Raw genomic sequence first — 16,955 nt, 5'->3', positions numbered from 1 at the left:
TGGGATTCTCTGCCTCTAACCCTATTACTGGGGCTAATTCACTGGCTTACTGGTGCTCTTCCATGCTGTCCCTAGGAGGGGTGCGTCACTTGAGTGGGTTGTGTCACTGACGTGATCCTCCTGTCTGGGTTGGCGCCCACCCTTGGGTTGTGTCGTGGTGGAGATCTTTGTGGGCTATACTCCTCTAGTGGTGTGGGGGCTGTGCTTTGGCAAAGTGGGTGGGGTTATATCCTGCCTGTTTGGCCCTGTCCGGGGGTATCATCGGACGGGGCCACAGTGTCTCCCGACCCCTCCTGTCTCAGCCTCCAGTATTTATGCTGCAGTAGTTTATGTGTCGGGGGGCTAGGGTCAGTCTGTTACCACTGCTGGCTTGCTTCTGAAGCTAAGCAGGGTTGGTCCTGGTCAGTCCCTGGATGGGAGACCAGATGCTGCTGGAAGTGGTGTTGGAGGGCCAGTAGGAGGCACTCTTTCCTCTGGTCTAAACAAAGATCCCAATGCCCCAGGGCAGTGATTGGGGACACTGCTCTGTGTAAGGTGCCGTCTTTCGGATGGGACGTTAAACGGGTGACCTAATGAGGTCATTAAAGATCCCATGGCACTTATCGTAAGAGTAGGGGTGTAAACCCCGGTGTCCTGGCTAAATTCCCAATCTGGCCCTCAACCATCACGGTCACCTAATACTCCCCAGTTTACAATTGGCTCATTCATCCCCCTCCTCTCCCCTGTAACTATTCCCCAGGTCGTTGCTGCAAATGAGAACGTGTTCTCAGTCAACTTACCTGGTAAAATAATGGATAAATAAAAAAATTAAAATATATCTGGAGTATTTCTCCTGTCTTAACCGGTGTCCTCTGTGAATTTAAGAATGCTCTCTCTAATTCTTTATTTTTGTCTTTCTTTCTCTCGGAGGACCTGAGCCCTAGGACCATGTCTCAGGACTACCTGGCCTGATGACTCCTTGCTGTCCCCAGTCCACCTGGCCGTGCTGCTGCTCCAGTTTCAACTGTTCTGCCTGCAGCTATGGAACCCTGACCTGTTCACCGGACGTGCTACCTGTCCCACACCTGCTGTTGTCAACTTTCTAGAGACAGCAGGAGCGGTAGAGATAGTCTGAATGATCGGCTATGAAAAGCCAACTGACATTTACTCCTGAGGTGCTGACCTGTTGCATCCCTCTATAACCACTGTGATTATTATTATTTGACCCTGCTGTTCATCTATGAACATTTGAACATGTTGGAAATGTTCTGTTATAATCGCCACCCGGCAGCGCCAAAAGAGGACTGGCCACCCCTCATAGCCTGGTTTTCGTCCTAGGTTCTGGCCTTTTCTAAGGAGTTTTTCCTAGCCACCGTGCTTCTGCATCTGCATTGCTTGCTGTTTAGGGTTTTAGGCTGGGTTTCTGTACAGCACTTTGAGATATCAGCTGATGTAAGAAGTGCTTTATAAATACATTCGATTTGATTTGATTTAGCTAGACCCGGTTGCTGCTGAAGCACCCTGTTGATGTGAGTACTTCCCAGATTAGCTAAGAGAGTTCTGTTGTGATCGACTGAGGGTCAAACCCAGGCGCTGTGCTAGGCTGTACGGGTAGAGTTCTGTTGTGATCGACTGAGGGTCAAACCCAGGTGCTGTGTTAGGCTGTACGGGGAGAGTTCTGTTGTGATCGACTGAGGGTCAAACCCAGGCGCTGTGCTAGGCTGTACGGGGAGAGTTCTGTTGTGATCGACTGAGGGTCAAACCCAGGTGCTGTGCTAGGCTGTACGGGGAGAGTTCTGTTGTGATCGACTGAGGGTCAAACCCAGGTGCTGTGCTAGGCTGTACGGGTAGAGTTCTGTTGTGATCGACTGAGGGTCAAACCCAGGTGCTGTGCTAGGCTGTACGGGGAGAGTTCTGTTGTGATCGACTGAGGGTCAAACCCAGGCGCTGTGCTAGGCCGTTAAGCTGAAACATATCCATTAGTTTGTGAAGATAACACTGAGGGGAGGGCAGTGGAGGACAGGGGAGGACAGTGGAGGACAGGGGAGGGTAGGGGAGGGCAGTGGAGGACAGGGGAGGGTAGTGGAGGACAGGGGAGGGTAGTGGAGGACAGGGGAGGGTAGGGAGGGCAGTGGAGGACAGGGGAGGGCAGTGGAGGACAGGGGAGGACAGTGGAGGACAGGGGAGGGCAGTGGAGGACAGGGGAGGGTAGGGGAGGGCAGTGGAGGACAGGGGAGGGCAGTAGAGGACAGGGGAGGGCAGTGGAGGACAGGGGAGGGCAGTGGAGGACAGGGGAGGGTAGGGGAGGGCAGTGGAGGACAGGGGAGGGCAGTGGAGGACAGGGGAGGGTAGGGGAGGGCAGTGGAGGACAGGGGAGGGTAGGGGAGGGCAGTGGAGGACAGTGGAGGACAGGGGAGGGTAGTGGAGGACAGGGGAGGGTAGTAGAGGACAGGGGAGGGTAGTAGAGGACAGGGGAGGGTAGTAGAGGACAGGGGAGGGCAGTGGAGGGCAGGGGAGGGCAGTGGAGGACAGGGGAGGGCAGTGGAGGACAGGGGAGGGTAGGGGAGGGCAGTGGAGGACAGGGGAGGGCAGTGGAGGACAGGGGAGGGTAGGGGAGGGCAGTGGAGGACAGGGGAGGGTAGGGGAGGGCAGTGGAGGACAGGGGAGGGTAGTGGAGGACAGGGGAGGGTAGTAGAGGACAGGGGAGGGTAGTAGAGGACAGGGGAGGGTAGTAGAGGACAGGGGAGGGCAGTGGAGGGCAGGGGAGGGCAGTGGAGGACAGGGGAGGGCAGTGGAGGACAGGGGAGGGTAGTGGAGGACAGGGGAGGACAGGGGAGGGCAGTTGAGGACAGGGGAGGGCAGTGGAGGACAGGGGAGGGTAGTGGAGGACAGGGGAGGGTAGTAGAGGACAGGGGAGGGCAGTGGAGGACAGGGGAGGGCAGTGGAGGACAGGGGAGGGTAGTAGAGGACAGGGGAGGGCAGTGGAGGACAGGGGAGGGCAGGGGAGGGTAGTGGAGGGCAGTGGAGGACAGGGGAGGGTAGTGGAGGACATGGGAGGGTAGTAGAGGACAGGGGAGGGCAGTGGAGGGCATGGGAGGGTAGTAGAGGACAGGGGAGGGCAGTGGAGGACAGGGGAGGGCAGGGGAGGGCATGGGAGGGTAGTAGAGGACAAGGGAGGGCAGTGGAGGACAGGGGAGGGCAGGGGAGGGTAGTGGAGGACAGGGGAGGGCAAGGGAGGGTAGTAGAGGACAGGGGAGGGTAGTGGAGGACAGGGGGGGGCAGTGGAGGACAGGGGAGGGTAGTAGAGGACAGGGGAGGGTAGTAGAGGACAGGGGAGGGTAGTAGAAGACAGGGGAGGGTAGTAGAGGACAGGGGAGGGTAGTGGAGGACAGGGGAGGGTAGTAGAGGACAGGGGAGGGTAGTGGAGGACAGGGGAGGGTAGTAGAGGACAGGGGAGGGTAGTAGAGGACAGGGGAGGGTAGTGGAGGACAGGGGAGGGTAGTGGAGGACAGGGGAGGGTAGTAAAGGACAGGGGAGGGTAGTAGAGGACAGGGGAGGGTAGTAGAGGACAGGGGATGGTAGTGGAGGACAGGGGAGGGTAGTGGAGGACAGGGGAGGGTAGTGGAGGACAGGGGAGGGTAGTAGAGGACAGGGGAGGGTAGTAGAGGGTTGTAGAGGACAGGGGAGGGTAGTGGAGGACAGGGGAGGGCAGGGGAGGGTAGTGGAGGACAGTGGAGGACAGGGGAGGGCAGGGGAGGGTAGTGGAGGGCAGGGGAGGGTAGTGGAGGACAGGGGAGGGTAGTGGAGGACAGTGGAGGGCAGGGGAGGGCAGGGGAGGGTAGTGGAGGACAGTGGAGGGCAGGGGAGGACAGGGGAGGGCAGGGGAGGGCAGGGGAGGACAGGGGAGGACAGGGGAGGGCAGGGGAGAGTAGTGGAGGACAGTAGAGGGCAGGGGAGGACAGGGGAGGGCAGGGGAGGGCAGGGGAGGGCAGGGGAGGACAGGGGAGGGTAGGGGAGGGCAGTGGAGGACAGGGGAGGGCAGTGGAGGACAGGGGAGGGTAGGGGAGGGCAGTGGAGGACAGGGGAGGGTAGGGGAGGGCAGTGGAGGACAGTGGAGGACAGGGGAGGGTAGTGGAGGACAGGGGAGGGTAGTAGAGGACAGGGGAGGGTAGTAGAGGACAGGGGAGGGTAGTAGAGGACAGGGGAGGGCAGTGGAGGGCAGGGGAGGGCAGTGGAGGACAGGGGAGGGCAGTGGAGGACAGGGGAGGGTAGGGGAGGGCAGTGGAGGACAGGGGAGGGCAGTGGAGGACAGGGGAGGGTAGGGGAGGGCAGTGGAGGACAGGGGAGGGTAGGGGAGGGCAGTGGAGGACAGGGGAGGGTAGTGGAGGACAGGGGAGGGTAGTAGAGGACAGGGGAGGGTAGTAGAGGACAGGGGAGGGTAGTAGAGGACAGGGGAGGGCAGTGGAGGGCAGGGGAGGGCAGTGGAGGACAGGGGAGGGCAGTGGAGGACAGGGGAGGGTAGTGGAGGACAGGGGAGGACAGGGGAGGGCAGTTGAGGACAGGGGAGGGCAGTGGAGGACAGGGGAGGGTAGTGGAGGACAGGGGAGGGTAGTAGAGGACAGGGGAGGGCAGTGGAGGACAGGGGAGGGCAGTGGAGGACAGGGGAGGGTAGTAGAGGACAGGGGAGGGCAGTGGAGGACAGGGGAGGGCAGGGGAGGGTAGTGGAGGGCAGTGGAGGACAGGGGAGGGTAGTGGAGGACATGGGAGGGTAGTAGAGGACAGGGGAGGGCAGTGGAGGGCATGGGAGGGTAGTAGAGGACAGGGGAGGGCAGTGGAGGACAGGGGAGGGCAGGGGAGGGCATGGGAGGGTAGTAGAGGACAAGGGAGGGCAGTGGAGGACAGGGGAGGGCAGGGGAGGGTAGTGGAGGACAGGGGAGGGCAAGGGAGGGTAGTAGAGGACAGGGGAGGGTAGTGGAGGACAGGGGGGGGCAGTGGAGGACAGGGGAGGGTAGTAGAGGACAGGGGAGGGTAGTAGAGGACAGGGGAGGGTAGTAGAAGACAGGGGAGGGTAGTAGAGGACAGGGGAGGGTAGTGGAGGACAGGGGAGGGTAGTAGAGGACAGGGGAGGGTAGTGGAGGACAGGGGAGGGTAGTAGAGGACAGGGGAGGGTAGTAGAGGACAGGGGAGGGTAGTGGAGGACAGGGGAGGGTAGTGGAGGACAGGGGAGGGTAGTAAAGGACAGGGGAGGGTAGTAGAGGACAGGGGAGGGTAGTAGAGGACAGGGGATGGTAGTGGAGGACAGGGGAGGGTAGTGGAGGACAGGGGAGGGTAGTGGAGGACAGGGGAGGGTAGTAGAGGACAGGGGAGGGTAGTAGAGGGTTGTAGAGGACAGGGGAGGGTAGTGGAGGACAGGGGAGGGCAGGGGAGGGTAGTGGAGGACAGTGGAGGACAGGGGAGGGCAGGGGAGGGTAGTGGAGGGCAGGGGAGGGTAGTGGAGGACAGGGGAGGGTAGTGGAGGACAGTGGAGGGCAGGGGAGGGCAGGGGAGGGTAGTGGAGGACAGTGGAGGGCAGGGGAGGACAGGGGAGGGCAGGGGAGGGCAGGGGAGGACAGGGGAGGACAGGGGAGGGCAGGGGAGAGTAGTGGAGGACAGTAGAGGGCAGGGGAGGACAGGGGAGGGCAGGGGAGGGCAGGGGAGGGCAGGGGAGGACAGGGGAGGACAGGGGAGGGCAGGGGAGGACAGTGGAGGACAGTGGAGGACAGTGGAGGACAGTGGAGGACAGTGGAGGGCAGTGGAGGGCAGGGGAGGACAGGGGAGGACAGGGGAGGACAGGGGATGACGGGGGAGGGTACATATACAGATAGGGTAGACTGACAGAGACACGTTAAAAAGGAAAGTAAAAAACCTAGTAGAATATTGGGAAATACTAATGTTGTAGGAAGGTAGTAAGGAACACCATGTTGAATGTTGATTAAGGCAGAATCAACACTCTATAATACACTCTATGGTCACCAATCTATTCTGAGTCAAGATGGAAGCTGAGATCCACCGCCCAGATTTTTTTTAAACACGACTTAAAAATGTAAGTCTTTGCAACATTAACCAATTAAAAACAGTTCTGTAGCAATGAGGTTTGTGCAGTAGGTTATAGACCCAATACATTATCACTGCATATTAGCTATGCTCAGTAGGTTCTAGACCCAATACATTATCCCTGTATATTAGCTATGCTCAGTAGGTTCTAGACCCAATACATTATCTCTGCATATTAGCTATGCTCAGTAGGTTCTAGACCTAATACATTATCTCTGCATATTAGCTATGCTCAGTAGGTTCTAGACCCAATACATTATCTCTGCATATTAGCTATGCTCAGTAGGTTATAGACCCAATACATTATCACTGCATATTAGCTATGCTTGAGTTGCCCTGCTAATGTTGTTCTTCTCAGACCATTATGAAATTATATTTAAACATTTTAGGTATACGATCACACTGGTAATAGATACTTTGTTGTAATAACTTGTGAGGCAGCGCTGAGTAAACATAATAATGTGTTTTTTTATTTTACTGGACTGATGGCCTGCATCTGGTCAGTCTGAAGGGAACGAGCAGCGGTGAGGCTGCCTCTCTCCTTCCCTCCACTGGGAAATGGGGACAAAGTGAAACTCAAGTAGCGCTGCATTATTTCTGCCTCATGCACCTATTCATGTTGTTACTCCTATAACCAGAGAAAGTGAAATATTCCTCGATGTAAAAAAAGAGACTCAAGCCGCTAATAATAACAACACAAGTTTATTGGAAGACTTTGCTGTGGTCATTCATTACAGCTGCAGTGCTGGTTGTAGCGTGAGTGGAAGTAGGGAGATTGTGCATGTTATGGCTTATAACAGTGTTAAACAAAGTGTTGACAGTACTGAAAAACAACTTCAACCTACTCATAAAAACAGCAGCTCTTTGCTGTGTTCGTTGAGTCTCTCTCTAGTCATGGCTTTAAAGTTTTAAAATCTCACATTATCAACTTTGCTGTGAGTTCAAGGCTTTTTTTTCCTGTCTATGGTGCGAGCTATCTGAGCTTTCTGATTGGTCAGCAGTAGGCCTATAAGTTCACTTGATTTGCTCTTTGGCCTGTAGGGTATGGGAACACTTTGCCTTTCCGGGCACTAGGACTGCTGTATCAAGTGCACTTATGGCCAACAGCAACAAAATAAAGGAATGGAAGTCTTTATCATTGTTGTTTTTTTTTTACAGAAATGTTTGGTGATCGATTAGGAATGTTTGGTGATCGATTAGGAATGTTTGGTGATCGATTAGGAATGTTTGGTGATCGATTAGGAATGTTTGGTGATCGATTAGGAATGCCTTGAAGATCAACTGGTTGACCGCGATCGACCGGTTGGTTGACCACAACTCTCCCTTGTAAACGAAACTCTGTGTCTCGATGACACTTTCCTGATCTCATCTCTCATCATGTAAGTCGGGCGAGTGTTGCGATTGGAATGACGATAGACACAGAAACTGTTGAAGGAGACTATTCCTGACCAATCAAATTGAGCCATGCTAAATTTAACCATAGCTATCTTGATGTATGTAGCATGATACAGTGCTCTCATTAATTTGTCTCTCTCCACTATAGCCAAGCACACAGGGCCTAAAACAAGCACTCAGGAGAGTTGAACTGGTTAACTTGTCCACTATAACCTAGCACGCCGGTTATTTATTTTATTTTAACCAGGCAAGTCAGTTCAGAACAAATTCTTATTTTCAATGACAGCCTAAGAACAGTGGGTTAACTGCTGTGTTCAGAGGCAGAACGACAGATTTTTACCTTGTCAGCTCAGGGATTCGAGCTTGCAACCTTTCGGTTACTAGTCCAACGCTCTAACCACTAGGCTACCTGCCACCCCAGGTTAACACATCTCCACTATAGCCAGCCAGCCACATAAAGAATGGCACTGGTTTGTGTTCCCTCATTTGGGGCTGAGACCCTCGGAGGGAAATACACTATTTCATTAGTTGGATTGAGTCACCCGAACACTACTACATATGTAGGATCTTAATTTGATGACCCTGTTGCAGTTATTTGAGGTTTAAAAAGGCTTCTGACGTTTTCCCTTACATGTATCCAGTGGAGGAAAGAGTACCCACTTGTCATACTTGAGTAAAAGTAAAGATACCTTAGTAGAAAATTACTCAAGTAAACGTGAAAGTCACCCAGTAAAATACTACTTGAGCAAAAGTCTAAAAGTATTGGTTTTAAATATACTTGAGTATCAAAAGTAAATGTAATTGCTAAAAAATACTTCAGTAGCAAAAGTAAAAGTATAAATAATTTCAAATTACTTATATTAAGCAAACCAGACGGCACAAATGTCTTCTTCTATTTAACTGTATTTACGGAGGGCCAGAGGAACACCTCAGCACTCAGACAGCATTTACAAACGAAGAATTTGTGTTTAGTCAGTGCGGCAGATTAGAGGCAGCAGGGATGACCAGGGATGTTCCCTACAAAACTGTCTTAATTACAATCCACATTTCCTGTTGCTGCAGGATTATTTTCCTGCTTTAGCAAACTGTCTCAAATTAAGACCCTACATCTGTACTACACAGACCTGAGGCCAAATACTATTTGAGTTTTGGATTTAGCCTGGAGTGCCAGATGGACAGGGTTTGTAGTTTTCTATTAAGCCAGGGAAACTCAATAAAATCACAGATAAAGTATTTGAAATGATTTCAAATACCATTTGAACCCAGGTCTGCTACTCGGACCCATCGGTCACCGAGACTAATTGATTTATCGGCATTTCATTCCAGCAAGGATTTGAAGTGATTAGCTTTGCATGTGAATGAATGCAGTTGGACCTGAGTGTGATTATAAAAGACGAGCTGGAGACTAGACTATTCACAAACAAATGAACCTGGGCTGAGAGGAGAATGGGGAAGGGATATGGAATAACGGAATGAGGGTTTAGAAGCAGAGTGGAATATTGATTGGGGGGGGACGACATCAAGTGGACTATAAGAATGTGGACCACAACAGCGCAGACAGACGGACAGACAGACAGACATACGGACGGGACAGACAGAAAGATGGACAGGACAGAGAGAGGGGAGGGACTCTGTCACTTTGTTGAAACTGTGTTGCTAGTCTTTAGTCTGTCACAGCATTTCATAAAGAAACAGGGCCAAGCAGAGCCAAGAGAAGGCTACTGTACTGTGTAGCCTACATGGTCAAACACACCAACCCATCCACATACATTCAAGCCTTACTTCAGCCAGAGATACCAACTACTGCATTGAAACAATGGCTGCGTCCCAATAATCTCTCTTTTCTCTTGACGTGTACACTGGTTCACTTCCCTTTAATGATTTGAAAGGAAATGACTGAGATAAGAAATATGATGGAAACTCCCTCTAGCCCATGTCTCCACCAATCCAATGCATTTAGATCTGTGGGAAGTAGTGAACACTTCAGGAGAAAGGAGCTATTATTGGGAGGCATCCAATATAACGTCAGTAGCCCAGTTCTCACCTGGCATGATGACATCGGGGAAGCCCAGCTTGCGTGTAATGGCCACGCCCCTATTGAAAATCATAGGGTTCTCTCTCCTGATTTGTTCCATCTCTCCTCTCAGCAGCTGGAGAGAGATGATCAGACCTGAGGAGGAGAAGACAGAGAGAGAGAGAGATTATCAGACCTGAGGAGGAGAAGACAGAGAGAAAGAGATTATCAGACCTGAGGAGGAGAAGACAGAGATTATTAGACCTGAGGAAGAGAAGACAGAGAGAGAGATATGATCAGACCTGAGTAGAAGACAGAGAGAGAGAGCGAGAGAGAGAGCGAGAGAAAGAGCGAGAGAGAGAGCGAGAGAGAGAGAGAGAGAGAGAGAGAGAGAGAGAGAGAGAGAGAGAGAGAGAGAGAGAGAGAGAGAGAGAGAGAGAGAGAAAGAGAGAGAGATGATCAGACCTGATAAGGAGAAGACAGAGAGAGAGATTATCAGATTTAGGAGGAGAAAAATAAGAATAGTATCCATTTAGTGGCCATTTTCTGTTCAGATCTGATCTGAGGATGGAGTGGGGACAACAGACAAGACATGTTCACATCATTTTCATGATTTATTAATATTAGAAAATAAGTAATACGACGAGTAAAATTGAAAAAGCAACAAATCCTCATTAAAAGACCTTGAGCCCTTCCCAGAAGGCCATATGATTTTCAGCAGATTTAAAAACAATGGCAATGTCTACTAATGAGAGGCTACTAATGTTTAAAGATGTTATAATATTTTATTGATAGTGCACATTTAATATTTAGTTTTAAATGGCTCTGGAAGTCAGTGTACAGTACTTCAGTGAGGGGAGGAGGAGAGGAGGACCTTGGAAAGCATTTTGTTCATAATCGCAATTTTTTGGGCAGCAAATGGCCAGACATTAGAAGATGGTGCGAGCATGGATAAATAATGTAACTCAACCCTGCAGCGACTTCCTCTACTATTGCAGACACTACGGCATTATGCTATAACTAAAACATCACCACCCAGTGTCTCACCCATTGTCAGTGTGGTGTGTGTGTGTGTGTGTGTGTGTGTGTGTGTGTGTGTGTGTGTGTGTGTGTGTGTGTGTGTGTGTGTGTGTGTGTGTGTGTGTGTGTGTGTGTGTGTGTGTGTGTGTGTGTGTGTGTGTGTGTGTGTGTGTGTGTGTGTGTGTGAGAGAGAGCGAGCGCGTGGACTTTTAATATAAAGAGAGCATTTTTTATTCTGCCTGCCTCAGAATCTCAGGCTTTTTCTCAACCATTTAAAAGCCTGAGGTAATGTAGCTGCAGCTGTTTGAAGTTTCATACATATTGAATGGCTCCCTGAGGATGCTAACAGCTAACCAACTCGGAGCTGAGCAGCTGCTGAAACAGAAACTCCCACGGATGTACAGAGAAGAGGCGAGGAAGTATTCTGCCATTCTGTCTTTATGTTTCAGTCTAAAATGGACAAAATATTATTACAGAATAAATCCGTGTGCTTCTCATATTACCCTCAGCAGCTGGCTCAATCAGAAAGAACAAACCTAGAAAAGTTTAGAAAGAAGTCATACCTTCTCCAAGTATAATGTGACGTGGTGACTCCATGTTATGGGTAGATGGGGACTATGGTGACTCTATGTTATGGGTAGATGAGGACTATGGTGACTCTATGTTATGGGTAGATGGGGACTCCATGTTATGGGTAGATGAGGACTATGGTGACTCCATGTTATGGGTAGATGGGGACTATGGTGACTCTATGTTATGGGTAGATGGGGACTATGGTGACTCCATGTTATGGGTAGATGAGGACTATGGTGACTCCATGTTATGGGTAGATGGGGACTATGGTGACTCTATGTTATGGGTAGATGGGGACTATGGTGACTCCATGTTATGGGTAGATGGGGACTATGGTGACTCCATGTTATGGGTAGATGGGGACTATGGTGACACTATGTTATGGGTAGATGGGGACTATGGTGACTCTATGTTATGGTAGATGGGGACTATGGTGACTCTATGTTATGGGTAGATGGGGACTATGGTGACTCCATGTTATGGGTAGATGGGGACTATGGTGACTCTATGTTATGGGTAGATGGGGACTATGGTGACTCTATGTTATGGGTAGATGGGGACTATGGTGACTCTATGTTATGGTAGATGGGGACTATGGTGACTCTATGTTATGGGTAGATGGGGACTATGGTGACTCTATGTTATGGGTAGATGGGGACTATGGTGACTCTATGTTATGGGTAGATGGGGACTATGGTGACTCTATGTTATGGGTAGATGGGGACTATGGTTACGTGGTGACTATGGTGACTCTATGTTATGGGGAGATGGGGACTATGGTGACTATGGTGACTCCATGTTATGGGTAGATGGGGACTATGGTGACTCTATGTTATGGGTAGATGGTGACTATGGTGACTCTATGTTATGGGTAGATGAGGACTATGGTGACTCTATGTTATGGGTAGATGGGGACTATGGTGACTATGGTGACTCCATGTTATGGGTAGATTAGGACTATGGTGACTCCATGTTATGGGTAGATGGGGACTATGGTGACTCTATGTTATGGGTAGATGGGGACTATGGTGACTCCATGTTATGGGTAGATGGGGACTATGGTGACTCCATGTTATGGGTAGATGGGGACTATGGTGACTCCATGTTATGGGTAGATGGGGACTATGGTGACTCTATGTTATGGGTAGATGGGGACTATGGTGACTCTATGTTATGGTTAGATGGGGACTATGGTGACTCTATGTTATGGGTAGATGAGGACTATGGTGACTCTATGTTATGGGTAGATGGGGACTATGGTGACTCCATGTTATGGGTAGATGGGGACTATGGTGACTCTATGTTATGGGTAGATGGGGACTATGGTGACTCTATGTTATGGGTAGATGGGGACTATGGTGACTATGGTGACTCTATGTTATGGGTAGATGGGGACTATGGTGACTCTATGTTATGGGTAGATGGGGACTATGGTGACTCTATGTTATGGGTAGATGGGGACTATGGTGACTCTATGTTATGGGTAGATGGGGACTATGGTGACTATGGTGACTCTATGTTATGGGTAGATGGGGACTATGGTGACTCTATGTTATGGGTAGATGAGGACTATGGTGACTCTATGTTATGGGTAGATGTGACTATGTTATGGGTAGATGAGGACTATGGTGACACTATGTTATGGGTAGATGGGGACTATGGTGACTCTATGTTATGGGTAGATGGGGACTATGGTGATATGGTGACTCTATGTTATGGGTAGAAGGGGACTATGGTTACGTGGGGAATATGTTATGGGTAGATGGGACTATGGTGACTCTATGTTATGGGTAGATGAGGACTATGGTGACACTATGTTATGGGTAGATGGGGACTATGGTGACTCTATGTTATGGGTAGAAGGGGACTATGGTTACGTGGGGAATATGTTATGGGTAGATGAGGACTATGGTGACACTATGTTATGGGTAGATGAGGACTATGGTGACACTATGTTATGGGTAGATGGGGACTATGGTTACGTGGTGACTCTATGTTATGGGTAGAAGGGGACTATGGTTACGTGGTAAAGAAATCTATTTACGAGAAATAGATCAAAATGGTGCTATATCATACAACAGTTTAGTATCTCTGGTGTCATTTCAAAATTCGGACTTTCCGCATCGAATACAACAAGTGAAACGCTTACTTAAAAAGTAGAGACACATATGTATAGTACTGAGTCAATGTGCAGGGGTACAAGGTAGTAATGAGGCTATATATGAGGAGTACCAGCGCTGAGTCAATGTGCAGGGGTACAAGGTAGTAATGAGGTAATTGAGATAATATGGTACGTACATGTTGGTAGGGGTAAAAGTGACTAGGCAATCAGGATATTTAATACACAGAGTAGCATCAGCGTATGTGAAAGCGTGTCTATGTGTGAGTATGTGTGTGTGGCGTCAATATGCACACGTGTGTGTGTGTGTGTTTTGTGTGTTTTGTGTGTGTGAGTGTACAGTGCATTCGGAAGGTATTTAGACCCCTTGACTTTTTCTAAATTGTGTTACGCTACGAAGCGACTCCTCAGTAAAAGGCACATGACAGCCCGCTTGGAGTTTGCCAAAAGGCACCTAAAGGACTCTCAGACAATGAGAAACAAGATTCTCTGTTCTGATGAAACCAAGATTGACCTGAATGCCAAGCGTCACGTCTGGAGGAAACCTGTCACCATCCCTACGGTGAAGCATGGTGGTGGCAGCATCATGCTGCGGGGATGTTTTTCAGTGGCAGGGACTGGGAGATAAGTCAGGATCGAGGCAAAGATGAAGGGAGCAAAGTACAGAGAGATCCACACAGCCAAGACAACGCAGGTGTCTGAATGTCCTTGAGTGCCTAGCCAGAGGCCTGACTTGAACCCAATTGAACATCTCTGGAGAGACCTGCAAATAGCTGTGCAGAGACACTCCCCATGCAACCTTACAGAGCTTGAGAGGATCTGCAGAGAAGAATGGCGGAAACTCCCCAAATACAGGTGTACCAAACTTGTAGCATCATACCCAAGAAGACTCAAGGCTGTAATCGCTGCCAAAGGTGCTTCAACAAAGTACTAAGTAAAAGTGTCTGAATACTTATGTAATTTTCAATACATTTGCTTTGTCATTATTTGGTATTATGACTTGGGGGTAGAAGCTGTTAAGGAGCCTTTTGGTCCTAGCCTTGGCACTCTGGTACCGCTTGCCGTGTGGCAGAAGAGAGAACAGTCTATGACTTGGGTGGCTGGAGTCTTAGAAACATTTTTAGAGCCTTCCTCTGACACCGCATGGTATTGAGGTCCTGGATGGCAGGAAGCTTGGCCCCAGTGATGCATTGGGCTGTACTCACTACCCTCTGTAGCGCCTTGCGGTCTAATGCCCCAAACAGCAAGCAGATGGAGAAGCACAGTGGAAAAACTCCCTAGAAAAGGTACAAACCAAGGAAGAACCAGCCTATGATGGGCACCACACTGATGGGCTCCTGGCACCACACTATCAGGTCTCCCTATAGACTGTCTCATCGTTGTCAGTGATCAGGCCTACCACCGTTGTGTCAATGGTAAACTTTATGATGGTGTTGGTGTCGTGCAGTCATGGGTGAACAAGGAGTACAGGAGGTCGGGAGGTGTTCAGTCCCAGGGTCCTTAGCTTAGTGATGAGCTTGGTAGGCACTATGGTGTTGAACGCTGAGCTGTAGTCAATAAACAGCATTCTCACGTAGGTGTTCCTTTTGTTCCTAGTGCAATAGAGATTGCGTCATCTGTGGATCTGTTTTGACTGTATGCGAATTGGAGTGGGTTCAGGGTGTCTGGGATGATGGTGTTGATGTGAGCCATGACCAGCCTTTCAAAGCACTTCATGGCTACAGATGTGATTGCTAGACAGGCTACCTTGGTGTTCTTGGGCACAGGGACTATGGTGGTTTTCTTAAAAACATGTTGGTATTACAGACTGGGTCAGGGAGAGGTTGAACATGTCAGTGAAGACACTTACCAGTTGGTCAGTGCATGCTTTGAGTACACGTTCTGGTAATCTGTCTGGCCCTGCGGCCTTAATCTGAATATTAACCTGTTTAAAGGTCTTACTCACAGTCGTCCGGATCAGCTGGTGCTCTCACACATGCTTCAGTGTTGCTTGCCTCGAAGCGAGGCATAGAAGGCATTTAGCTCATCTGGTAGGCTCGCATCACTGGGTAGCTCTCTGCTGGGTTTCCCTTTGTAATCTGTGATAGTTTGCAAGCCCCGCCACATCCGACGAGCGTCAGAGTCGGTGTAGTAGGATTCAATCTGAGTCTTATATTGACGTTTTGCTAGTTTGATATATGCGTCCGGATTAGAGTCCTGCTCCTTAAAAGTGTCAGTCCTAGCCATTAGCTCAGTGCGGATGTTGCCTGTAATCCATGGCGTCTGGTTGGGATATGTATGTATGGTTAATGTGGGGAAGACGACGTCGATGCCCTTATTAATGAAGCTGGTGACTGATGTGTTAAACTCCTCAATGCCATTGGACGAATCCCGGAACATATTCCAGTCTGTGGTAGTGAAACAGTCCTGTATGTTAGCATCCACTTCATCGGGACCACTTCCGTATTGAGCACGTCACTGGTACTTCCTGTTTGAGTTTTTTCTTTCAAGCAGGAATCAGGAGGATGTAGTTATGGTCAGATTTGCCAAATGGAGGGAGAGCTTTGTACGCATCTCTGTGTGTGGAGTAAAGGTGAGTTTTTATCCCTCTAGTTGCACAGGTGACATGTTGGTAGAAATGAGGTAAAACTGATTTCAGTGTTCCTGTATTAAAATCACCGGCCACTAGGAGTGCTGCCTCTGGATGAAGCATTTTCTTGTTTGGTTATGACCCTATACAGCTCGTTGAGTGCGGTCTTAGTGCCAGTATCGGTGTGTGGCGGGTAAATAGACAGCTACGAAAACTACAGATGAAAAGTGTCTTGGTAAATAGTATGGTCTGCAGTTTATCATGAGGAATTCTAACTCAGGCGAGCAGAACCTAGAGACTTCCTGAATAGCACCAGATAGATTTATACTATCCATGTCCTTGTTCAGCCATGACTCCCAGAAGTATAGTATATTACGGCAATTGATGTCCCGTTGATAGGATAGTCTCAAATGAAGCTTGTCCAGTTTATTCTCCAGGTATTGCACACTAGCCAATAGAACTATCTGATTATCCTACCAAGGCAGTCCTATCTCAGTGGCTGATCCTGAGGACTATGTTCTATAACTGGTATGTCAATGACATGTACATGATCTAATTGACTGTCTAGAAACTTAACTAGCCTTCAGATCCTTGATTCCTCCCGTCCTTGATTACGCAATCTCTCGCGTCCATCTCAAAGCTCATTGGAGGAGGAGGTCCGCCGGGAGGGAAATTGGATTCTCTCCTTTAATGAGCTTTGAGGGGGGAAGGCCCTTGATGTACACAATATCAATTAAGAGAATGACATTCATATTGGTAGGCTACCAATTACAGAGATTATCAGAGTGAAGGGTAATGATGAGATTGTGTGTCATCCCTGTGAAGGGTTGGACAGGGTACGGGACACACACACACACACACACACACACACACACACACACACACACACACACACACACACACACACACACACACACACACACACACACACACACACACACACACACACACACACACACACACACACACACACACACACACACTACCTGGGGGGCCTCAATAGTATAACAGTGTAAGTATCATGGCCAGAGTTAGGGGTTAGGTTAACATACCATAGTTGGTGCTGGGGGCTGTGTACTTGGTACTGGATTTTCTTATGATGTTTTCATGGATCTGGTACCACTCGTTCTCATTGTTACATCTGTAGGGGAAACAAAGATAGGAAACATCTCTAGGAAACATCTCTAGGAAAC

At 49.5% G+C, this 16,955-nt stretch overlaps 1 protein-coding gene across 6 annotated transcripts in view; it reads right to left on the bottom strand.

The window, feature by feature from the left end:
* dock3 (dedicator of cytokinesis 3) overlaps positions 1-16,955 on the bottom strand; it is a 414,918-nt gene that overhangs the window by 98,191 nt on the left and 299,772 nt on the right. For all 6 annotated transcript variants that reach the window (XM_071336834.1, XM_071336838.1, XM_071336835.1 and 3 more), the window contains 2 exons: positions 16,815-16,903; positions 9,512-9,637 (listed from right to left, as the gene is read on the bottom strand). In XM_071336834.1, coding sequence (XP_071192935.1) covers positions 9,512-9,637; positions 16,815-16,903 — 215 coding nt within the window. The remainder of the gene's footprint in view (positions 1-9,511; positions 9,638-16,814; positions 16,904-16,955) is intronic.

This window comes from Salvelinus alpinus, chromosome 12 (assembly GCF_045679555.1).
Source record: "Salvelinus alpinus chromosome 12, SLU_Salpinus.1, whole genome shotgun sequence".
NCBI classification, from domain to species: domain Eukaryota; kingdom Metazoa; phylum Chordata; class Actinopteri; order Salmoniformes; family Salmonidae; genus Salvelinus; species Salvelinus alpinus.
This window is presented reverse-complemented; position numbering and strand designations above follow the sequence as displayed.